The sequence below is a fragment of the Apis cerana genome, linkage group LG13, assembly GCF_029169275.1.
Source record: "Apis cerana isolate GH-2021 linkage group LG13, AcerK_1.0, whole genome shotgun sequence".
Taxonomy (NCBI): domain Eukaryota; kingdom Metazoa; phylum Arthropoda; class Insecta; order Hymenoptera; family Apidae; genus Apis; species Apis cerana.
The window spans coordinates 4,108,251-4,133,512 of record NC_083864.1 but is presented as its reverse complement, the minus strand read 5'-3'; the positions used below and the strand labels follow the sequence as shown (position 1 = coordinate 4,133,512).

At 36.0% G+C, this 25,262-nt stretch overlaps 3 protein-coding genes across 13 annotated transcripts; 1 reads left to right on the top strand and 2 right to left on the bottom strand.

Annotated features, from left to right (window-relative positions):
- Nucleotides 1–8,492: 8,492 nt before the first annotated feature.
- On the bottom strand, nucleotides 8,493–16,924 carry LOC107998821 (tetratricopeptide repeat protein 14 homolog). 5 transcript variants are annotated; one of them, XM_028667189.2, is made up of 14 exons: nucleotides 16,757–16,924; nucleotides 15,931–16,128; nucleotides 15,720–15,844; nucleotides 15,550–15,626; nucleotides 15,344–15,466; nucleotides 15,052–15,266; nucleotides 12,842–12,982; nucleotides 12,522–12,713; nucleotides 11,730–12,429; nucleotides 11,326–11,633; nucleotides 10,924–11,099; nucleotides 10,716–10,869; nucleotides 9,296–10,628; nucleotides 8,493–9,110 (listed from the first exon to the last, which is right to left on the bottom strand). In XM_028667189.2, exons 2-14 carry the CDS (start codon nucleotides 16,089–16,091, stop codon nucleotides 8,994–8,996), a joined length of 3,822 nt encoding a protein of 1,273 aa, XP_028522990.1. In that variant the 5' UTR covers nucleotides 16,092–16,128; nucleotides 16,757–16,924; the 3' UTR covers nucleotides 8,493–8,993. The 5 variants fall into 5 exon arrangements, with proteins under 5 accessions (XP_028522990.1, XP_016913789.1, XP_028522992.1 ...); XM_017058300.3 differs by having other exon boundaries at nucleotides 10,716–10,842; XM_028667191.2 differs by having other exon boundaries at nucleotides 10,924–11,060.
- Nucleotides 16,925–17,129: 205 nt separating this feature from the next.
- Nucleotides 17,130–19,369, bottom strand: LOC107998825 (mannose-P-dolichol utilization defect 1 protein homolog). Its single transcript, XM_017058313.3, has 6 exons — nucleotides 19,212–19,369; nucleotides 18,879–19,099; nucleotides 18,229–18,294; nucleotides 17,943–18,075; nucleotides 17,666–17,870; nucleotides 17,130–17,594 (listed from the first exon to the last, which is right to left on the bottom strand). Exons 2-6 carry the CDS (start codon nucleotides 18,964–18,966, stop codon nucleotides 17,352–17,354), a joined length of 735 nt encoding a protein of 244 aa, XP_016913802.1. The 5' UTR covers nucleotides 18,967–19,099; nucleotides 19,212–19,369; the 3' UTR covers nucleotides 17,130–17,351.
- Nucleotides 19,106–25,172, top strand: LOC107998822 (tubulin glycylase 3A-like). 7 transcript variants are annotated; one of them, XM_017058307.3, is made up of 14 exons: nucleotides 19,106–19,192; nucleotides 21,021–21,270; nucleotides 21,343–21,528; nucleotides 21,604–21,824; nucleotides 21,919–22,046; nucleotides 22,134–22,407; nucleotides 22,485–22,698; nucleotides 22,774–22,864; nucleotides 23,241–23,411; nucleotides 23,473–23,726; nucleotides 23,822–24,018; nucleotides 24,188–24,460; nucleotides 24,527–24,730; nucleotides 24,827–25,172. In XM_017058307.3, exons 2-14 carry the CDS (start codon nucleotides 21,138–21,140, stop codon nucleotides 25,055–25,057), a joined length of 2,577 nt encoding a protein of 858 aa, XP_016913796.2. In that variant the 5' UTR covers nucleotides 19,106–19,192; nucleotides 21,021–21,137; the 3' UTR covers nucleotides 25,058–25,172. The 7 variants fall into 7 exon arrangements, with proteins under 7 accessions (XP_016913796.2, XP_061939639.1, XP_061939642.1 ...); XM_062083655.1 differs by having other exon boundaries at nucleotides 19,117–19,305; XM_017058308.3 differs by lacking the exon at nucleotides 19,106–19,192 and adding an exon at nucleotides 19,578–19,785.
- The last annotated feature ends 90 nt before the right edge of the window (nucleotides 25,173–25,262 follow it).

Sequence of the window (25,262 nt, the reverse complement as noted above, 5' to 3'; positions counted from 1 at the left end):
GATTCTAAAAACGAATACGTTCGATTTAGCGAGGTATTATATATATGCATACATGTATATACAGTCCGTGGAATTTTTTACGGGTATAAAAATGGAGGAAAAAAGATTGGAAGGGGTGGGAGAAGGGTAGTAGGAGCAGAATGAGATGCCGAATAGCGAGAATTCGGGACGTCGCTCAGACCGTTAAATCCAAGTCTATAACTAACGTTATCGAGTTTCCAGTATCGCGTCTAAGCTAGTATCAGAGCTATAGCAGGCTGTGAATCTAAATGCGTGCTCCGCGAGCATAAACCTCCACGAATTACTATGTGGCTCGTCCAGGAACGATGCCTGATTAACGACGGCACGATATTGTCCCGGGGTTGCTCGAAAAGGGGGACAAGGGACAGTAATGCGCTCATCTCCCGTGCACAATAGAACAATGCGTTCCATAAGTAAAGCGCCACCACTCTCGCGAAATATACACACGCACACGGCCCCGGCGAATATGTACGCGCCTTCCAATGAACTCCACACTTAAATGTCCCGAGTATTCACCGAGTGAAACCCGGCTCGAAAGGGTCTGGTAAATTCGAACACCCCTCCCCCCCTTGTTCGATGGAACTCCATTCGAATTTTTCCCACGATCCTCGATCGATACGAATAGATTTTATCGGGGATTGTGCGGAATAGACGACGGATGATTCGATGGATAAAAAGGGAAAAGTCGTAAACTCGATTGAGGGGAAATCTGCGTAACAGATTGGATAAACAGTGGTATTAGTCGGGGATTGGGCGGACATCGGATTGGGAAACCGGTTAATTCCCTAAAGTAAGAGAACGGCTCGGAAGTCGACGCCTAAAGTTCACAATGCTCAAGGAAGGAGAACGAAAAGACGGACGGACGCGCAACAACGAGGAAACAATGAGTCGCCGTCGGCCGAGGAGGACGAACGAGCGAGCCACCGTCAAACAATGCACCGAAACAATACGAGGAAGGAGGATGCCACCGCGTAACAATGTGGACAATAGACAGATGGGCACAAAGAGAAACGAAGAGAGAGGAACGAAGAGAGAGAGAGAGAAGGAGAGAATGAAAAAGAGAAAACGAGCAGGAGGGGGAGACAGAAGAGTACAGTAGAGGAGGAGGATATTCGCGAAAAGCGCGAATGCAAGGTGGAAAGAAAGGCGCGGTCATCGACAGGAGAAAAGGGGGAATCCTAAATCTAAACGAGATCTAACTCGACGGATTCCTCTAAAAAATGAATCGACGAATCGAGTTGAAAATATTTGAAGTAACTCGTTTGATATCGTTTGATAGGGTTAAGACGTAACCCAATTCGGAGGAAAAATTCGTGGACGGGCCAAGAAGAAGCGGCCTTAAGGCGTGTCCACAAGCAGAATCGCGACGCATGCTGGCCGACTGCTGCGAGCTTTATGATCGAAAGAGAGAGCGCGTTGAGGATGGGTTAACAATACGCGGGAGCGAGAAGGAGAATGTCAAGTGGACATTGTTGACGGTGACAATGCCGCTGAAATTGCCGGAGAACAAAGAGGTCTTATGATGACGCTGCTGGCGAGCGAGCGAGCGAGCGAGCGAATTGAGCGAGTTGCCCGTGGACAGGGACTTCCCGTATATATTCTCCTCCACGCTGGCCCTTCGCGCACCCTCTCTTTCTCCCTTTACGGAACCAAGCGGCGGAGAAGCGTCGTTTCGTCTTCGTCGTTCGCCCCGCCACCCTTGTGTATCGCATGGCATTATAACCATCGGCTCTATCGCGACGCCCGTGTCGATACTCGTGAATTAAGCACCTTGATCCATTAAGGACCGGCGTACTCGTGTGTTCCGAGTTAACGGGTCTGTTTGCCATTGTTTTAACGCCGCTGCGACCGTGCGCGCGACGCGTTAACACGACGGCTGATAACGCGTTAACGGTATTACGTCACACGTACGCCCACATTTTATGCATCGGACCAGGCATAAACCGAACGATTGTTTCTCCGTTATTAAGTAATCGTTGCGAATTCGGCGAGGAGATCGAGAGACGTAAGACGCGACAATTAATTGAATCGAGATCCCGACGATTTATCTTTGAATTTCTCGTCATCGAAAGATGTGGAATATCTACATCTAGTTCGATGTACGATCGATATTTACGAGCTGCTCGTAAAACCGAGCCGGTGCATGGATGCGCGAAAACATTCGAGGCTGCGTTTGTATTCTTTGCCCGCGAAGAAATGTACGGGCACACGCGTACATTTTCATCTATCTATCTATCTATCTACCTATCTATCTATCCATCTATACGTGCACTCGCGGCCAAGTGAGAGGGAGAGAGAGAAAACGGGCGGAAGAGTATGGGAGAGAGTGGTATTATACGTATATACATCCGTATATACGTACAGGTATACATCGCCATCGTTCCGTGCTTTCATTCGTTCGCGGAAAGAAGTAAAGAGCTTTGTCGCCGCGGCATCAAAAGCTTGAATGACGCGTCGATGAAAGAAGGAAGTATCGGTACAAGAAACTGCACAGTGAATACTGAAAAGAATGTAGTCACGGGAAGAAGGGGACCGAGACGGGAGAAGAAGTTAAAAAGGAAAGGAAAAGATAGCGAAAACGGGAAAGGGGGAGAAAAAAAGAAGAAGAAGAAAAGAAAAAAAGGAGGGTGGCGGAGGAGGAGAGTATTGCGGATAGAAAACCTTCTAGGGAAAGACCGATAAAAGTTTCTGCCTGAAGACGGATATTGGAAATACGTTTCTCGATCGACTACCGCGATTTATTAATTAATTCGTCTCTCTTTCGAAGGAAATCGAGCAATCAACGTCGCGTGGGGGGAGGGAGGAATTTCAACGATTTGCGAAATTTCGATCGCGGTGGAAAAGAAAGAAGCAGGAAAAAGAATACTCGAGCGTTGTCGTGACGCGTCACGTTATAACGTGGGTTATAACGATTCTTAACGATCCTTCAAATCACCGCCACCCTTGTTAGAATTCAGGAAAACACATTCGTGGATTACATCATCGCCAGGCATGGTCGAGTTCTAATAGCTAAGTCAGGTACGCCGGATTACGCTCAACTATTACGAGCCTTCAAAGCGCGAGCCTCGTTGTGTATACAGGGTGTCCCGTATGGATGGAATCACGGCGAAATGACGTAAAGCTGGGAGAAGGAGGGGGAGAGGGAGAGAGAGAGAGAGAGAGAGAGAGAAAGGAGAAGGCTGAAAAGCCATACCACTCGCGGCAGCGTATGCAGATAATCGGTACAAAGCCTTTCGTCGAATGACAAAGGAGAGCACTGGCCAGCCTCGTGGTTCTCTCGCATCTATATGCCAACGCGTGCATACACGTTCAGCCTGGTATTATTATACTGGGTGACAGCGTGCTACTAGGAAAAACCCAATTTCGACAGTTTTTGTTCCACTTGTTAAAACAAAGGGAAAAACTTGGCCTCGAGATTCTTCTATTATCTTAGGAATAATCTTCTATTATCTTAGAAGGCTTAGGAATTCTTTCGTTTAGAAGAGACGTAAAGGCAAAGGGTGATAATTGCCATTGCTTCGCGAAACGCTCGATGAATCGAGAGAGAAAGAGAGAAGAGACTTGAAATTCTAACGAGACTCGGCGATGCAGCTTGGTCTTCTCGATGATGCGTCAGAAGGGAACATCTTATTTCGATAAAAGTCGCGGAAGTCTATTAATCACTGGAGCGCATTGTGACATTCAACCGAGCGGCATTCAGGGTTTCAATATTATCGATACTCAACAGCGGGGCCAGCATCCGCGTCTATTGAAAGAGAGTTTATCAATAGAGTGCAGGACACTCTTGCTGTATCCGTTTCTAAAGCATTCTAAGCTCGGCGAGGTTTCTACAGTTTTCCGGAAACGATGACCGTCTCTGGCCAAGAATTTTTTTTATCCCCAATAAACGGAATCATATTACGGTTGAGGCGTGAAGAAAATATCAAGCTTGGGAGAAGGTTGTATTTTTTTCGGCAATTTCATCATCCAAACACGTACGTGGAGTGAAGAATCTTGGAGAAGTCGGAAGGATAAAAATAAGGTTGATGCGCTTAAGGAGATTTTCCGCAAAAAGATTTCCCGCAAGTAGTCGAGATAAATACATTTCTTCCTTGTGTCAACTTCGATTAAGCTTATACGGTCCACATATAATTCATATTAATGCTGAGGAATTGGATGGTGTGCGGATAAATAATCAGACACACCCCTCCTATAAAAAGAGGTAGATCGATAGTAAAAGGCCAAGCGTGGTTAATTTGAGGAGACACGGTGATCACGCGTTGTCCGCTTGAGCGAGGAGTTCAATAAAGTTCGGGAATTCGTCACGAACTCCTAATTTGTTCATCGATCTAATTATTTGGATGTCTTCCCTGTATTGACGTTCCATCGTTAATCCGGTAGCATTGAAAAAAGAGACGAAAACCCGACGAATTTGCGGAATGCACGGTTTCCTGACCAACAGACGATTCTTTCCACGGTCCAGTTAGACGATACAGAATTAAGCTCGAAAAGTACTCGGCGAGTACACCGGGATGATGGGCCTATACAGCTATAAACAGCGACAAAAGGATACCGAGTGGGCGACGAGCATTGAATGTACCAGAAAGGATTGTATGCCAGCGAACGATGCTGACGATGGTAGCGACGTTGCTGTTGCTTTTGGCATACGTGTGTCACGTACGGTACGTCTGTCTGCGGCCTGCTTTTCGGTGTATCCGTGCTGCCGGCAGAAAAGAGGAGTATTTTAGCCCGCGTCCATATGAACGTAGGGACGAAACAATGTAGCTTTTGTGCGAGAAAGGAACGGAAAAGCCAAGCCAAAGAGAGAGTCTAAGAGCGATTGAAATGCTCGGCCGTCTGTCTCTTGTTCTCCACGCCTCCCTCTCCGTCTCACCCTTCTTGTCTATCCTTTCCTCTCCCTTCCACCCCCCCTCTCTTTCCCCGCGTCTTTGCGCTCCTGTCTTTTTAGCACTCAAACATCTATGTTGTCTCATCCTTCGCAGTTGCTTCATCTTTGCTTTGATCGCAGCAACATTGCAGTGATTGCAAACGTGTTCACCTTCTCCTCGGATAGCGACGATCCGTTCTGTGAATTTTTTCATCCTTCACGTGATTCGCCTGGTGTATTATAAACCTTGAACTTTTACGTTTTCAACGACGATTTCTTTGTTTTCTTTTTTTGAGAGAGGGGGGAGGGCGAAAAATTACCAGTAGAACGAACAATAGAATGGATAATGAAATAAAATTTCGTCTCCTCTCTACGGAGAAGTTTTCGGAACAATTGCATATCGAATTAAAAACACGCATTTCGTTATCGTTCCAAACTCGATAGGTCTAAAGATAACGAAGAGATTCTTTTTTCTCTTTTTCTTTCTTTTTTTTTTTTTGAGACTTTAGAGGCAAGGATGACAGAATGAGAAAGTAACGACGGGCGGAGCGAAGGCAGCAAGGGTGGTATGTGCAAGAAGGGTAAGTATTGGTAGACACAGATGTGAAGGGTGGTTGCAGGTTGATAGTCAAGACTGCCTTCAGATTCCAGAGTGAAGCATTGTGTCCCGAACGCGCATTGTCCTCCCGTCACCGGGAACTCGACAATGCCGAGTCCGTAAGTTAGTAACCCTACCGTAAAAACTTATCTCCACCCCAAACCATCGACCTCCATGATTCCGTTCGATTTCCAACCTCCTCCCGCCAACTCTTCCGCTTTTCTGCCCTGCAAGTCTCCTGACTTGTGCCGCTTTCCCCTCTTACTGATTGGAAGAAAGGATCGAGATCTGTGTCTAAGGACGTTCCTGTTCTCTTTTCCACAAGGAGCACAACTTCACGATCGAGGGCATCGAATTTGCCTTATTAAATAAGCGAAACATGGTTGAACATGACGATCGAGAGGTTAAATTTCTCGCGTGAATTTCAAAGTGGGTCTTTCTTCTAAACGATATATAATCTTGTAGGTTTTTAAACTATGTCGTCTGTCACGCCTATTAACTTGGACGGTCAACGGTGATGGAGAATCGAAAAAGTGGTTGGTCAGCGTGCAGGGAGTCGGTCTGGGATCGGAAGTGAACGTCCTGGGGACCGGATACAAACATTAGGGGTTGGCGGGCGGTCCTCTCGTTGGGACTCAAGTTGGCGAGCAGCCGGACAACGCGTGGTCGCCGGACAAAGCTCTTCTAATTGTCCCCATCAACGACGAAGAATGGACCGCGGGCCTGCCGCTGACAATTTCATTTGTAATTTGCATAAGGCTTATTAAAATCACAATGGACGTGGACCCACAGGGATGCTCGATCGAGGTGGCCGCAGGCTTCTTTTTTGGACTGCTCGATAAAGAATAATCACGATCACCGCTGTGCTGGTAATTGAACTTTAATAAGAACCAGAATTCGTTTCGAGCATTTTGACATCAATTTTCAGTGGAAAAAGAAAATAAATAAATCAATCGCCGATGAATTTAAACATTGTGACAAACTTACGTTTGTTAAAGCTGGCTCCAGTAGATTCTTTTATCCATGATTATATATCCAAAAACACTTGACACACTGTCGCACCTTTATTTCGTTTGTTAACGGATAATAAAAAAAAGAACGCGTGAAAAGAAGCATAAATGTATGAAACGTCGAACGAAATTTTATAAATGGAAAATAAAATGAACAAAAATACATTTAAATATGTAGCATATATAAAAAAAAATATATATATCACTGATAATTCGAGCGAAAGATAACTTATAAGTATTTTTTTTGCACGACTTATGACACCAATGTTTCCACGTTTCTCGAAATGTGTCGCGCACGTGAGACAGCGCGGAACTGAACCATCTCAAAACGCTATCATATCACGCGCCGCCACATTCCCCCACCAACTTCTACCAAAATGCGTCTACGCATCTCTTATTCACACTACTATAAAACAATCGTTCTGATACAAATTGTAATTTTACAAAAAAGAAATAAAACAATAATTTCATAACAATAATTCTCTTATAAAAATTATTAGATTAAAATTAAATTATTAATCTAATAAAGAAATAATGTATACAAGAAAAATATAATGATTAAAGGAACGTAAATTATTAGTTTTTTTGATATATTTTTAATATATATGAACATTAAATGTTTTATTAAGCAATATCAAATCGATCTAAAACGATTCTATTCAAAATTAATGTCTAATTCTAGGGCAACTGTTTTCCAAAATACAAATTCCTTGATTATTATCGCGTATATATCCCTTGTCACAGACACAACCAGTTAAACAATTTTTCGTCTGAATGCAAGGCATGGATTCCCAGATATCAACATTATCACAATTCTTTTCGCAATTTGGATCTGCCTGGCACTGACTAAAAATTTCATTTTTTCTACATATGTCTTCGACGTAGATTATTTCGGGCTCTTGAAAAAAAAAATTAAAAATAAAAGTAAAAATAAAAATAAAAAATCTATCATTTATAAATCTAATTTTGATCAAATGAAAAATTAAATATTTAACAATAAGTTACTTACTAAAAAGTACTTCTCCTGTTACCACGTTCGAATATTCGAGTAGAAAAACATTTAAAATAATTAAAACGAAATGCACTTTTATATACTTCATTTTCTTCGAAATATCGGAAAAGAAATGTAAATAACTGTCGTGTCTGCGAATTTTAATACCCGGCCAAGAATATAACGCAGCGATAACCAAATTAGGTTATCAACAAGAGAACCACTTTTAATAGCGTATAGCAATGTTCTTTGAACGGAAACTGGTGCATCAAAAAGATAAAATATGAAAGCGAATAAGTATGAGAGAAACCCTTAGGCATACAATCGTAAAATTTAATAGGCATTGAAGAATAATCATTTTTTTTTTCCAGTTTTCGTGTTATGTATTTGCGGATTTTTAAATTGTACAGCAGCTCGTTTACATACAACATATATAAGTGTCTTACTAGTAAATTATTTGTATGATACCTTAAAATAAGTATTTGTAATAAAGAGGGGAGGGTTTTGTGATAACGTGTCCGAAATAATAGCAATTATGAAGAATAATCCAAGGATGATCGATGTGAGGGGAAAAACTATATTCCTTACTAATAAAGTCTCTTCTTCGCGTTGGCGATTCGCGATTCAAATTTACTTGTTAGAATCAACGATATCCGTAAATGATTACAACTTTTTTTTTTTCTCATCAAACGCACAAGTTCGGAACGTGAGGTGCAATATTAAAAAGTTTAAAATCAACGCGAAAAATATTAAATCGGAAGTGAATTCATTTCTTATTAAAACAGCGAATAATATATTATCGATTCTTACTCATGACAATGAATGATAATGAAAAGCCACTTGCATATCTCAAATACTGCGACCAAATACTTCCCTTCAAAAATGCGCGTCACAGAAGAAGCTTCTTTTTTTCTCTTCCTTATTATTTATAAACGATATCTTCGTTACAATAAGAAAAGATACTACGATACGAAAATAAGTACCAGAATCGAAAGGTGTGTAAAATTTCTTTTTTTGGTAACAATTAAAGAAAAAAAAGGAGGGGAAAATCACAAGTTTATAGATGTTCATTAATTTCACGCGGTACAAACAAGTTATCAAGTATTATCAAGTGTATGAATGTGCGAGAAACGCACATTTATATGTATTATATCACGAATATTTACTAAGTAAATATTCATGTGCAAGACTATAACAATTGAGGGAAACGGCCTCGATTTATATTCATACGATATGATTCCGTATTTTACGCGATTACTCTGATAAAGTTAAAAAGTCGAAAGAAAAAAGTACATTTCTCGCAACCGTCATTAGCACTGTTGTACGTTTTTCCTTACAATATATCCCCTCTAGACTTTGTTTTAAATATACCGAAAATATTCGGTATAAGAATAGAGTAAGAGGTCTATGTCTCACGTGATCCGGTTGATGTTTAACGTTGAGAAGAAGTAACTATATCACAGATGAAGGAGAAGAATCGAAGAAGCAGCAACGGCAACGGGATTTCTACCAAACCTTAGCAGCAAGGGTTCTCTGCATTAAAACATTCTTGCTTCGCTGCTTCATGCGCTCAATGAAGTACTCCTTGCCTTCCAGGTTATCGTCGACAGGTCCAACCTCATTCTAGTAACAAACGAGAGTTAGTTGGCTCCTAGGTCGCGTTTTTCTTGCGCGTGTGGCTCATCACCATCATCATCATCATTATCCTCATTATTTATTCCTCATATTATCATCCGGATTATCATGATCGTCATCACGAAGATAGGCTAGTCTTTTGCAAAAGCCTACACAGAAGAGACCTAACCAACCTTGTTAGCTGTGTCGCCCCCCTCGCCCTCTCCCCACCTCTCGTAGTCATCGTCGTCCCTTTCTTCGCCTTCGCTTAAAGGTCCATCTTGTCTTTTACTAGGAGGAGCATTCGATCCTCCACTACCTTGTTGATGCTCCATAACGTCATCTCCCCCTTCGAGCATTTTGTTGATCTTCTCTTTCGCTTCGTCGACTTTTCTCATCGGATCGGGAGAGTAACTACGATCGCTGTATCTATCGCGAGAAGCGGCACGACGATCTCTGAAGTCACGCCTATCTCGGAAATCGCGGAAGCCCTGCTTACCGTGGAAAAATCTACCACCACGATTACCACCACGTCCGCGTCCACCACCACGATTATTAAAACCACCGCCACGTCTGTTGCCAAAGCGATTGTTGTGTTGATTATTATAGAATCGGTTACGATTTTGGAAATTGTTACCACCACCACGATGGTTTGGATTATTGAAACCCTGGAAACGTGGTTTATAATAAGTGCCGCGATTATTATATGGTCGAAATTGTCTCTTGCGATAGTAACTTCTATCTCCGGATCTACTGCGACTGCGACTTCTAGTATAAGATCGGGAACGTGATCTAGAACGTGATCTACTATATGTGCCCGATGGAGATCGACTGTATTTTCTCTCGTAACTTCCAGATCTTCGATTCGAATATGATCTTGAACGACTTCTTCTGGGTGAACGAGACCTCGAAGAACCTGAACTGGAGGCACTGCGCGATCTGCTCCGTGATCGTTTCACTGGACGATCTCTGCTCATTCTCTTAGTCACGGTTCCTCCTCTACCGCTCGATTCACGTTTCTTAGATGGTTGTCTATGTTGCCTTTCTGTCTCGCTATCGGAATCTGTTCTAGGACCTTTAGCTTGATTTTGGTTCTTTGCTAGTGGAGGAGGACGCGGTGGTTCTGGTGGATGACCAGCACCGGTATTACCGCTTTGTCCAATAGGTTGGAATTTGCCACCAAGATTGTTACTAGAACTAAACTTGGTTGGTGTTGTTTGAGGAGCAGATATAGAAGGATCCTTATATGATTGGAATTTGTTCTGCGGTTGTGGCGTGGGATATTTTACCGGTTCTTTGGGTAATGGCGGTGGAGTTGGCGCAGACATGGGCTGAGCAGCTGCTGCTCTCTTTTCCGCGAGTTCACGTTGCATTTGTTTCCGTATATTCATAGATTTTTCCAATGCCGTACGTTGCAGTTTCTCTTCCAATTCATTATCATCATCCTCATCGCTATCTACATTTGACTGCATCTTTTTATTCTCTGCTGATACATCTTGCCATTTTTGTGGAAGAACATCCTTTTGTCTAAATAAATAAAAAATAATCCGTATGCATATATCCCAATGACATTACATAGATTTTAAATATGATTTGTACAATAAGCTTCTTTACCTAGCAGCCTGTGCGGCTTTCCACTTTGCATTCAATGCAGCTGTATCGAGAGTAGGTAATTTTGGTTCAGGATGAATCAGTTGAGATTCTTGCTCAAATATGTCCGTGAGTGGTTTCCTCTGAATTTCTGGAAATAATATAAAATTAAACGGATCTAAATCGAATTAATTAAATGTAAATTTCTTTTTTCTTATAATTTAATCCTTACCTTTACGCTGCTGTGCGGTCATTGGTATTCTAGCTTCTCGTTCGTGATATGCTTTTGAAGCCTCATCCCTTTCTCTTTCCTTCTCCCTGCGCAGCTCTTCCTCTCTTCGCGAACTTTCAGCGAGCTTCTCCGCGTTGCTAAGAGGGGAAGCTATGTCATTATACTGAGCTACATACCTAGTAAATATAAAAACATAAATAAAATACGATAGGTTAAAACCCACGTTTCCATTCATGTATCTGTAAAAAATTAGATTAACCACGGACAATTAGCTAAGAAAATACAAATTAAAATAATGTAACATCAAAACCAATATCTATACTATCTATATAAAAAATTAATTATAAAAATTTCGTGAAAATAAATAACCAAAACAAAAAGTTGTTCACGAACTGTTCCAACCTTTTCAGGACAGCAGTCTCTTTTTCAACTTTTGCATAATATGCATTCAGTTTTGATTCCAATTGTTCTAAATCCGGTAATGATGATTTCTTCAAAGCTTCTAAATCTCGCTCGAGTTTGTCCTTATTTTTGCGTTTTTTTCTTTCTTCTTTCTTCTTCTTCTTCCTGCTTTTTTTATCCTCTTTTTCTTTGTCTTTTCCTTTCTTTTCCTTCTTCTTCTTTTTCTTCATTTTCTCACTTTCCGAATGTTTCTTTTCCTTCTCTCTTTCTCTCTTCCATCTAGCAGTTTCTTCTAAGAATTTTCTTACCTAAGTATAAGAAAAAAAAAATAACAAAATTTAAATCATTACAGGATAAAAATAAATTATATATATACATATACATATATATATATAATATCTTACTTTATCTTCGTAATCAGAATCATCCTTTGTTTGTTCTAAGAATTTCCGCACTTTTATTTCATAATCATCCATCTTATCTCGAGTATTAGAACTATAAGATACTGGAGCGATTACGTCATGCGTAGTTGTGGCAGCAGCAGCTGGTGGATTATTGTATTGAGCCATGCGTTTGCTAAGCGGTGAAAGTGAACCACGATGATCTTTCTTGTGTTTTCGTTTGCGACTAGGCGATCGGGATGCTGATCGTGAACTTGCAGACGAAGAAGAACTGCTGGATTCAGAACTGGAGGAACTCGAAGATCCACTTGATGACGAACTAGAACTGGAACTCCATCTCTGCCTTTTCTTTGAACGCAATTTCCTTTCCTTCTTACGTTTCTTCTTTTCTTTTTTATTTTCACTGACATCATTCTCAGTTTCAAAACTCTTGAACGTATCCAAAGGATTCAAAGAAGATGTTAATGTTTTAGACTTGATGTATTCAATAGAATTCCTAGCTTCTTCATGAAATGGAGCAATCGCCAAGCAATTTTCATATGCCTTTTGAGCGTCTTCGTACTTCTTTTCATCTTCATAACTTCGACCTAGAGCAACAAGAGTCTCAGCCATGTATTTACGGGCATTCGTATGAGTTTGATTTAGTTTCAATGCTGTCTCAAAATCATCAATTGCTTTCTTGAAACTACCACTATTTGCATATCTGTAAGAGCAAAAATACGTACATATAAAATAAGTACAATTTAAAATAATGTTTTATAAATATCAAGATGTTTTATATAAATAATAACTTACAATGCTCCACGAGCCACTAATCCTTCAACGTTTCGCGGATCTACGGTAAGTGCCTTATTGAGACACTGGAAGGCTTCCGTGTGACGTCCAGCTTTGAAATGATCTATACCTTCAGCCACGCTTCGGAATGCCCATTTACTAGCCTGTGCCTGTCTTAATTCGGATGCATATTCATTGGGTGGAAACTTTTCTCTTTAACAAAAAAAAAAAAAAAAAAAAATTCAGAATCATATGTATCAAAATATAATTTGTTTTATAATTTCTATTTACATAAATATTTATATTATTATAAAAATAAATATAAAATATTGATATTTTACCTTAAACCAACCATATTGGAATGGTTCTCTTGTCCAAGACCCATCACGTCGCAAAGATATTTAATGTTGTTCGGGTTGTTGAAGCCAGTACTATTCTCCAACATCGCTTCATAAGATTGTCCTTTGTTGTCCATCGCTTTCCTACATCATAAAAAAAAACAATCAATTATTAAAATGTAAAAGTCATTTTGACCTTTGCCAAAAAGAGGATACCAAAGCTACTTCGTTAACGGTAAAACTAAAGACTTGATAATCATGATGACCGAATCTTCACAAGTCTTGAATTAATTTCCTGGCATAGCTTTCTTTTCGATTTTAGTGTTCTCCCTTCAATTTTTTCGACTTCACGTCGTCTTATCTATATTTGTGCATATTAATATGCAAGTCCTTTGTGTTGCTATTCCTTGCACGTATATTAACGTGTAGCACCCTCCATCGGTTTATTTATCCCTGCGTAATGATTCTTCTCCCTTCGATCTACATGAATTATTCAACGATACGACACTAATGCCAAAGATGTTTCAGAGAAAAGAAGATTTCTTCCATTTGGAATAAAAATGTTTATCAGACACCTCATGGTATTAGAGTCGATCAAAATCTACGTTTGTACCGTTAACAAGCAGCAGGGGTCCGAAACGGGGATACATTGCAGAAAGTTTGGTAGATTTCCTTTATTACCAGATTATTTCTTATGTATAAATTTACAATGGTACACAACCTCATTATTATGTAAACTCGTCTCTCACCTTTCATGTACCGCTAAGACGTATATTTCTAGTATTTTGTATCATGTTTGTAATCAGAGGATTTCTCAACACAAAAGCACACAGCCTATCATCAATCGATGGTGGTTTGGTTTTTATAAGTTTTTGGTGCGATAAAATAAATTGCATAGCCCTAGGATAGGTTGGGAGCCACGCCTGAGTATATTTTATCTTCCAAGTTGACCAAAAAAATATTTTTTTTATATGTAGTACTGTCGCCTGTTTTGCATTTTGTGGTGTCAATTCAAACATGACATCATTTTTTTTATATTTTTTATTTGTCAATTTAAGCTGTAAGTTTAAATGAGGCATTATTATGACAAGGCGCAATTCTTTTGAGGCTTAAAGGTAAAGGTTCGGGCGATTAAGATTTTAGTTATTTGGTCTCTGCTTTAACTTCATGAAAAATCTAAAAAACTTTTACTTTATTTTATTTTGTAATGTGATACATACGAAATATACATTGACAGCGTGTTGACATATTTATACACTTTAGCTATACAAGTATTGAAATCAAATAAAAAGTTTAATCACATAAAAATATATTCGTGATATATTAAAAAAAAAATATATGATTTTAAACATTTTATTTTTTATTTATTATTCGTTTATAATAAGAGACCAAACAACAGTAAATCATTATTATACCTACCGTCTGCAGCACTCACTCTGGCCACCCAAGGCTCAACATCTCATACTGGAAATGCAACCTCAAAAGACATTGATGTCATTTGGCGCCATTGCTTGGCTGGTGCTTTGAGAGTAACATATCACAAACGTAGATAGAATATTGTGCGCAACAGAGCCATGTCAACCAATGCTCAAGGTTTGAATCATTTGTATCACATTATAAATTCATCATCATACTGACTATCAACTTTTTACGTTATTGAGAGTGTCTGGCACCTAAATTCATAAAAACGTGTAAGAGGAATCAAATCTAATTTACCTTGTTTTGTTAGTATCACAGTGCGTCTGTTAAATCTCAACTTCTTTTGACCACCATACCATTTTTCTTACCTTCTCTTTTAACGAAAAATATTAAACGAAACACTAAAAATGCAAATCTGTATTCTCGCGTATTATACAAGTTACAAATAAAATAACTACATTGTCGATAGAAAATGCATTTCGACCACGATCGAAACTGTTATATCGATCCTAAATTCGAAACTACCAGTGTCAGAAAAAATTTTCCCTGCTTCCTGTTAGTGCACAAGTGCTCTCACGGTATATCGCAATAAGCAAATGATCAAAAAACGATTCATAATTCAAATAAAAATTTTGAATCAAAAGTGCTACTGATGCATCACAAGACACTTTTACCATTTACATTGTGTATATAAAATCTCCTATAGTGATATACATATCAGTTTACAAGAGTTAGTGAAGCATTATTATAAATACAAGGAGTAAATGTACTTATCCAGATTTTTTATTACTTACTTATAAGCTTCTGGAAGATCATCAGAATGGATAAGTCCCATAGGTGGGTGTGGTGCTTGCCCTTCACGGGCAGGTACGTTCATAACTGCAACAACTCGTTCGGCTTCAACGTTAACTTCACTGACTACGACGCAGATGAGATCATTTGCCATGTAGCCTCTTGTTACACCTTTCTTGTCCACTGCCGGCACTGTGGCCGTGTTCAATATTAGAGCCTATTATATCGAATGTTATATCAATAAATAATTGAATAAAATATCGACAAGTTATAAATATGAAAAATTTAATATACCTTAACTCCTAAATCGGTAACAACTCTGGGGCAATCGCTGCAGTTGCAAAGCACCTTCAGAAGAAGCCCAGCAGCACTTTTACCCATCACTTGCGCGTAAATAACATCTCCAATGACCAAACTCTAAATAAAAATATTTTTTTATAATTTATTAATCATATTTATTATTTATTTTAATATAAAGCATAAAAATAATAAATAAGCACCTCCAAAAAATTGCGAATACGTTGAGATTTTTCCATGGTGACAAAAGTATCAAGGCCTGGCATTGTTGCATAAAATTCTGTAACAATATATATAATTGATTAATTACATATTATATAATGCATAATAATATAGAGGGATATTCTAATAATAATATAGAGGGAAATTTTACCTTCATCTCCTAATTCTTGCTTAATAGGTTCAACTGTTTTCTCCAAATTTGATTTATCATAAAGGGCATCTGCTTTCTTTGCTAAGAACTGCTGTAGCTTTAGCCTTTTTCCTCTATCACCAAAACTATTAAAAAAGAAATAAAAAATTTAAAATATATCGCATTTAAAAATATTTAATTATATTACTTAAGATCATTATCAAATACATACCTCAAAGTCTTTTGACGTTGTTGATAGATCTCAAAATTTGGTTCCTTGAGATTGAGCATGGCCAGCTCATTCTCGTTGCGTTCTCCTTCCCACACTTTCTGCAACTGTTGACCATGGTAGTTCAATGCTTGCGCCACAAGGCGCGCATCCATTGATTCCATTTTGATTCAGTACTGCAAGCAACCTAGTCCTGCAATACTATGAAAATCGGCGAATTCGTAATGTTTTCTTTTTTTTCTTCAATATCCAAGATATTATTCAATATGGACAAAATTTTTAATAGCTGCCTCTGACCGATTGCCCGAAATTGGCATGCAAAAAAGACATCATCCAACAGCCAAGGACACGTGTTTGTAACTGATAAACCGCTCTCCACGGTCATATCCAGAAAATTCTGGTATTGCAATCATCTAAGGATTGGTCGAATGCTAGCAGTAAAAAACGTATGGTTTCGTCGACCGTAAATCGTATCTCCAAAAGGGAATGGCATTCTGCGCAAGAACGAGCTCAGACAAAGCGAATTACCAAGAACCGGTTCCCTGAACAATTTACCTGTAGTTGCTGATATTCCTCTGGCGAATTGTATTAATGACGTAACAGAATAAATCTGTAGAATAATCGTTTGCTCAAGGAAAACGCTTACATAGTAGGAAAGGCGCGTTATATTGATTTATCGATAACAAGATGGTCGTCAGGAAGCCGGATTGCGAAGGCTGATGACGCCATGACGCTCCAAATGGCCCTCTTTTATTCCAAAACTTATCCACGCCCATTTTTTTCATGGGCATGTCAGATTGGCCAAAAAAGAAGCCGGATTATTACTCACCGTTGATCCCTTATTATCTTCCGACGATTTGTTAATGTGTTTTCCAACTATATCACGGCCAACTACGTAACATTATCGACGATTAAACAACTGCGCGGAAATATTTCACCATACGCTGCACAAGTCACGATTACAACAAAGCCGGAAACGACAGACTCAGTAACGCCTGCGTAAATCGCTTTTCCCTTTCTCTTTTTTTCATAGCGAATTATACACCATTTCCGGTTTGGCGCTCAATTTAAAATCGTAAAACTTTCTGTTAGTAAAATTTAAAGTTTATCTAAAGGATTTGATTATTTTTTATTGAATATTATTTTATTGTACGTTTCGTATTAAATTTAAGACCTTTTTTTTTAATAAATGATAACAAATATAATTTCCATATTATTTTTATTTCAATATTTTTTAAGACACCATAATTTATAAAAAATTTAAGATCATAACTTATCATTTTAAATAAATTTATAAACAATAATATTTAAAATATAAATCTTGTATTATGAATATAAGAGAATTTGTTTGATTTATATTCATTAATTTATACACTTCATTTCGTTGTATTACTTTTAAAGTACAACAAATTTTATTAATTTATTTATTGATCCTTCTTTGTTATACTCTTGCTATTTGTATCCATATTCCAATAATATAAAATTTGAGCAACTATTATAGCATTTGCAGTAGTGGAACATATATACATTATTATCATTGTCATATCTCCTGTTTCTTCAATAGAAGTAAATATTCTAGCAAGAGATCCAAAGAATAACAAGAAACCTGTCGCTGCTGATAATTGACCTGTATTTCCATTAGTATAATTTGTATAAGCTTGGATTAACTGAAAACCCATGTGAAATTTTAAATCTTTAATAAATTTATATATACAATATATATTTTTAAATATTATACCTTACTAATTAATACAATAGGTATATTTAACGCTTGACAAGTCCAAAGAAGATTAACTGGAGTCAATTCACTAATAATAGCAACTAATATTGCTAAATAACAGATAAGGAATGCAGTTGCTTGTGTTGTATTACCATTGAAATGTATAACTAAAACAGCAATTGCTAATGTTTGTAACCCTAAAAAAACTCCATCACCCCATGAACTGAAACATATGTATTCATTCATTAATTATAATATATAAAACAGATATTATTTATATTTTAAATTATATTACCTAAATGGAAAACCACTTATAAAACTGTAAGATACCATTGCAGTGATGGCAAATAAATCCAATAATACACTGAAAACATTAATACCTTCTGCACTTTTGTTTCTGAGAATTTTTACAATTTGTGGTATTTTAACTAAAATAAAAAAAAAACTAATATAAACAATCTACTATCATATTTCTAGTTATTTTTATTTATTATTATTTCATACAATTATTCCACAAATTAATAATCTAAAGTTCAAAAACTATTGAATTACAAAGGTTATTTAAAAATAAAGTTTCTAACCAAGAAGAGATCCACTGATAATGCCAAGACCTAAAACTTTGCTCAGCGTCGATTTAAAACATCCAACTGAAACATGTTCAAAATTTTCAAGTTTTACTTGAAGCGGTCCATATCTTTTTTGAAAAAAACTCATTTTAAATTTTGTAAAAAAGTAATCGTTACAAAAAAAATTGGAAAAAAATTGAACATCATCGAGCTCTCGTTATAAATAGTTTCAAAGTTCGATTGTTCAATTTTATTTTATCGTTTAATTCATATAATTTTACAAAGTATTTGTTATTTAATAATATAAAAATTGAAATTTGACTTCTAAGATTGAAAAAAATAAAAAAATAGAACGTAAAAGCATAACACATAAAAAATAAAATATAAATAAATCTATTATATTTAAGTTTAGATTTATACATATAATAAAAAATTTAAAAATTAATAAAATAAATTATAGTAAATAGAATAAAAGCTTTAATATAATAATTAATATTTTTTTTATTTCCAAACTAATTTTTCTATTTGAAATTTTATATCCATAATGTTCATGTGATATGACATTAGAATAACAATGCATAGATTACGTACAGAAATAAATTTATTTTAATAATAATGATTTCAATCAATGAAATCATTAATCAATTAGAGATTTATATGCTTACCGTGAAAAAAATTCAAGTCATCAAAATATTCATCTAAACATTCTTCCGTAAATAATAAAAGAACAGAATTTCTTATTAACTGAATCATATTTAACACGATATATATCTTTTACCATAAACGAAATATAAAACACTGGGCGAATCATAAGATACGATGAGAATTTATATCTTATGTTCTGAAATACCGATTGAGCAAAACATTATAGATTTTAATGCGCCCTCTATAATTAAAAGAAATTGTGTGATTGCTTCATGGATAAATGTTAGAAAAGAAAATCTTTAAAACAGTATTTTGTGGAATGACTTTATTTTGAGTTAAGTCTTGATATTTACCTTTATCTATTATTTAAAATATTAAAATCTATCATTGGATCTATTATTTATTTATTTTAAGATAAATTGGAAGATATTTATCCTAATCCTAAATGTAATTAATTTATTTTTAACGTATAGGTTAGAATTATTTTTCATATCGGTTGATAAGTATTGGTACAATTCCTCTATTTTTCGATCTATTACATACCATTGATATATTAATATTATCAAATTTTTATCATTATTTTCACTTCCTGCTAACATATATATCAATTATTTTATTTTCGATATTATTATAATACATTATCATTAATATTATCAATTATTAATAATTTTTAAATTGCTGAATTGATGAGTTTTAAAAATAAAAAACTCGGCAACTTCATTCTTTACTACTTTCAAATAGTTTCTGTCATTGACAGTTATATGTTTATCCCTCATCATTCGTTTTTTTTCAAGTTTGTATTTTGTACCTTTTTCAATATTCCAGTAAGAATTGCACCAACATATAACTATACCCTTTCCTCTACGAATGCAGTCGTACAGCTGTATTCTATGATTTCCCACAACATATATCGCACTATATTTAATGGTAAGAAATTAATAAATGTCTAAATCAATAATACAAAAAAATGGAATGAACCAAGGAAGAATAGCAGACTTTTTATTTGTCGCATTTATCATATAAATTCATGATTCCGACAAGAAACTCATTATCTTCTAGCTAATATGTCTTTGATGTTACTCTTATTACATGTGATCTAATCGGAAAACCGATAACAAAACGCGTAAGCATCGTCCGAATTCTATAGCAAATAGCAAATGACGTATATATTTTATCAAATTATCAGCGTGAAATTGAATTCTAACAATTAGCGATAGCAGGTCGAAGTGATTCGTCAGGTCGCTTCTTCATGTGAATCAAGATGCGTTTGAATAAGTGGGTCAGAGTTTGTAGATCAGGAATGGTTAGGGCAATCCACGCGATAGCTTTTGCTTCTTTACCTGCATTTGGTGGTCATGTAGTTCTGCAGAGGTACCTGGTACGCTCCTCCTCTTTTAGTTCTCTCCTACTCTTTCTGATCGTTTTTACCCACTTTGAAATTTGATTACATAACCTGTTACGTAAAAATTTCAGATAAATTATATTATACAAAAAAATAAATATTTATAATATATAAATATTTAAATTTTATTGCGAATAAATTCAATTATTTTTAAGATTACAACTTTTACTTTGTTAAATAATCTTGATCTAATTTGGAACAAAATGATTAAATGTATTCATGACCTTTGAACCTCGAGTGGTCATTCTTATCAGACAATTGATCACCATTCACGAATCTTGTAACATAACTTACAAAACACGAAAATGACGTGATCATGCAATCTTATCCAATCCGCCGAATAGTTGGGGTGGTTTAAAATGCTTCCAGGGCGCACGCTTACGGAATTCTAGATTCTAACACATATCTCGTGTCGTCGATGACGTTCAGTCGGAGTTTTGCTTTCGTTTCATTGATTCTCTATTGTAACTCAAATTCATATCTATTCGAAGAATGTCGTCTTTAATCATACAATATCGAGGTTATTCTTCTATTAAATAATTTAAATTTGAAACAACAATTATTTAGAAATTAGTTAGAAATTAAAACTGAAATTGGAATCAAATAATGTTGATGAGATGTCGAAGATTCAACAGGTATCGAAAGAAATCTAATTCGAATGTGCAGGATGTTAATGTCACATTTTATTATCATAAAAAAAATGTATGCCTTGTGCATTATTGTTTCGAAAACTGATATCGAATATTGCAAATTGATCTAGGATAAAGTAACGTTGACGTCCTCGGGCTCATCCTTTTCAAAACAAATCTTACTGCAATGAAGTGAAATTAAAGAGCAAAAAAGTGCAGAAGAACATACAGATTTGCAAGTGCGCTACATGAAAGCGAACGATGAGGCAGCATCGAATTTGGAGCCGATTAGCACGAATAAAGCGGATAGAAATGAAGAACATGAGGATGATTCCATTGATCCCAACACAAAACCAATGGCTGATGTAACAGAAATTCAAGGTGTATTTTAAAATATAATTCTTATAACTTATACTCACTAATATATACTTTAACATTTATTGTGTCATATAGAAAAAATTCAGCCAATCTCAGAAATTCCACCAACTTTACACGAACGGTTTATGAGAGTTAAACAAATGGTAAAAGATGCTATAGCTGCACACCATACATTTATGGTTTATGGAAGGGCTCGAGTGATTCGTGAGTGTATGTTAAAACGAGGATGGTGTGAAAAATTCTATAGAAAGAACAGCGCTGGTATTTTCAAATTATTTCGTGTATTTTCCAAATTCTATATTTTATTTTTGGTATTGTATAAATCAATTTTCTTAGGCGACCAACATTATAACGCGGATGCAAGTCCTATAATACTTCTAGCTGGCATTGGGGATTTGAAGGATCAACAAAGCGAACGCCTGTTAATTTCTAAAATGTTAACTAATCATACTGTGGACTTTCTCTGGAATACCGGATCAGAATGGCCCGGTTGGCCAGCACAAGATAACAAGACAACGATTTTTAACAGATATTATCGAGCAGGATTTACCTCGAAGGTATCTCAAGTGACTTTAGTTAATTTCTTTTAGTCATGTGAGGCACTCCTTAAAGAAGGATAATATATGCTTGTAAGAAAATCGATTGCCTTAGGTGGGCTTATGCTCGAACGTCAGACAAATGCACTGGTATTACGAAGCTGGAGTGGCGAACACCCTTTTTCCACGTTGCTATAATTTATGCCAAGGAGATCAGATGCACGCTTTCATAGAAGATTTTCGGTGAAATAATATTATTATTCGGTTAAAAATTTTTTCAGATTATTTCTTAACATTTTGATTTCTATCTTTCTTTTTTATTTCTTATAGATTCACGGCATGTCTAAATTTATTAAAATGGTTAGTTAACAAGATAAATGTTGAAGGTGAAAATGCAGTTAGATCACCAACTGGCACTGTGCCTTTGAAGGCATTAGAATTCGCGATTAAACGAGGCAGTGATTATATTAGCGCACAATCGCACGAAGATATCGATCAAGAAGTCGAAAGGATTTGGGCGCATCAATGGGACCAATTTATCAGCTGGTACTATCAAATCGTTCACGGTCAATCTCTCTTCATTCGAAACAATGTTCCATTTCAAGTAAGCAATATAATTTCGATTGTATTGCTGACAAGTAACGTCATGGGAACTATATTAATTTAGCACGGTGTGAACAGAAATTCTTCCTGGCGTCGAAGCATATTCTAAAGAAAATGAAGAAATATTGGCCACAAATCGACATGGATGGTATAATGAACGTGTGGATTATGAAACCGGGAAATAAAAGTCGAGGCCGAGGAATTGTTCTCTTAAATAAACTAGAAGATGTTATGGCGAAAATGAATCCATCAACTAAATCAGATACTCGTTATGTCATACAGAAATATATTGGTAATCGATGCAGACTTTAATATATTTTATTATAAATATATTTTTAAATAAATTATATTTATTTGTTTTATATAGAACGACCGTTGTTGATACATAATACTAAATTTGATATCAGACAATGGTTTATCATTACTTGCTCCCAGCCTCTAACTCTGTGGATATATAGGTAATATTTTCAGATATAATTAGCGCATATTGTAGTTGTACATATATATACTTAGTTCGAAACAATTCCTCTTTCGTGTCACGTTATCTCGTGCTTCTATCGTTTAATTGTTGCGTATCCATCGCAATTATCAATTGAAATAACTTACAATCCAGAAAGAAGCTACTTTTCATTGTATATTTAAAATTGTAATTCGCTACTTTCGAACAAACTCCACCAGTAAATTATCAGTTATTATGAGTTCACCCTTTGTAAAATTGATCTTCTCTAACCCAGTTTGCGTAAATGCTTGCCCTATTATTGTACTTGTGATATATTTGGCATGCAATTCATACGATCAACACAATGGTAGCAATGCAATATCTTCTGTTTTCAGAGAAAGTTATCTACGATTCTGCTCCCAGAAATTCAGTCTGACGGACTTCCACGAGTCGATTCATTTGTGCAATCACGCGATTCAATGCAAGTACACAAATTGCGGCGATAGAAATCCTGCGTTGCCTTCAGATAATATGTGGGATGCTACGACCTTCAAAGAATTTCTCAAGTATGATGAGTCGTAATTAACGAGATCAGATCGAAATTTACTATTAACAAAACTCCAACAGATCTCAGGGACACGACAAAGCGTGGGATGATATAATTTATCCTGGAATGAAGCAAGGTTTAGTCGGTTCTCTATTAGCCAGTCAAGAGGCTATGGATCGCCGAAAAAATAGTTTTGAACTTTATGGCGCAGACTTTATGGTTATGGATGATTTTTCTGTCTGGTTAATTGAAATCAATAGTCATCCTGATATGAGTTACTCGAGTAAAGTTACGACACGCTTGTGCAAGCAAGTTTTAGAAGATACCATAAAAGGTATCATAGAAGCGTTCAATTTATTTCTATCAAGATTTTTGGCGATCTTTTGGCGATCTCTTGGCGTTTACCTTATTCCTTATAAATTTTTATAGTGGTGATAGATTACCGTGAAGACAAGAATGCGAGTACAGGAGAATTCGAACTAGCTTACAAACAAAGAATGTCCAGTTGTCAACCGTATTTAGGTGCAGCGTTGTCTCTTCAAGGAACTAGAATAACCACTGGAAAGAAATCCACTTTGGTAAACAATGAAGATTCAAAAGTCAGTCTTGTTTCAAAGTCCCCAATGGTAGGTTCAAAGAAAATTAAAATTTTTTTCTTTAAATTTCATAAATAACTTTTCAATCGATATTGCACATCGATATGCTAACCGAAACTTAAAAACAATTTGCAATTCTTAAATTCAGCTTGTTAAATGCTAATATAATTAATTTGTTTTTATACACAAATAATTTTAGACTTGTTTGACAAAGAAAAAATCAATTACACATAATCAAATTGGACCAGTAATTGTTGATTTGATCGAAGAATTAGAAATACAACTTGATCAGGAATTTTATGCTTATTATAAAATGGATTCACCCAAATTAAGACAAGCACTACCTATGAGTATACGACCGAAATCTTTAATAACTACTGTGTTAATTGATAAGCAGGAATCGACTATGAAAAGTGCCCCTGTGGTTCGTCCGCTTTCTAATACTAAAGCAAAATTTCCCATCTTGACACAAGTACGTATTATAATTAATGAAATTTAATTGAGAAATTATTTTAATTATTAAGAAAAGAATTATTAGGAAAAAATTGTAAATACTCAAAAACACGCATCACGTCTATCGAAAAAATCACATACTTTCGCTGGGACACCTAGCAATAAAGTGGAATCTCCTGTGAAGCAATCATTGGTTTCTAAAGTTATGGCTTTTCAGAAACAATCTTCGAATCAAAAAACAAAATCGAACCAAAAAATTGAAAAACCTTTGAAACAAAATAATGATAAGGTAGAATTAATTTTATATACAGAATTATTTATATATTTATATTATATATTTACATGTATATTTAAGTTTAATAACATCTTTTCTCATTCTTATTAGATTAAAACTGCCGTACAAGATGTCATTAAAAAGTACAAAAAAAATACTACGTCTGTCATTCCTCCGGAACCACAGACATTACCATCTGTTTTAACAACGAACAAAGTTAATCAACCAGTTATAAAAAATAAAAATCATAATGTTTCAAAAAAAAATTCACATCAAAATAAAAATAAAATTTTGTCTGACATTACGGATATGTATGCCGTTGGTTTAAGATTAACTAATTAATAGTTAATCTGCCTAAGCTGCACTTGTTACTTGGGATCACTGTTGTTCTCCAAGTTCTATTTGAACTGTATTTGTAAATGATCAATAAAAAAAACTGTATTATCAACCGTTATAATTTTTCGATTTTTCACTTTTTGTATAAAATATCGAAACAAAATCAAATCGACTTTATTTAATTGAAAAATCATGTTTTGACATATGCTTA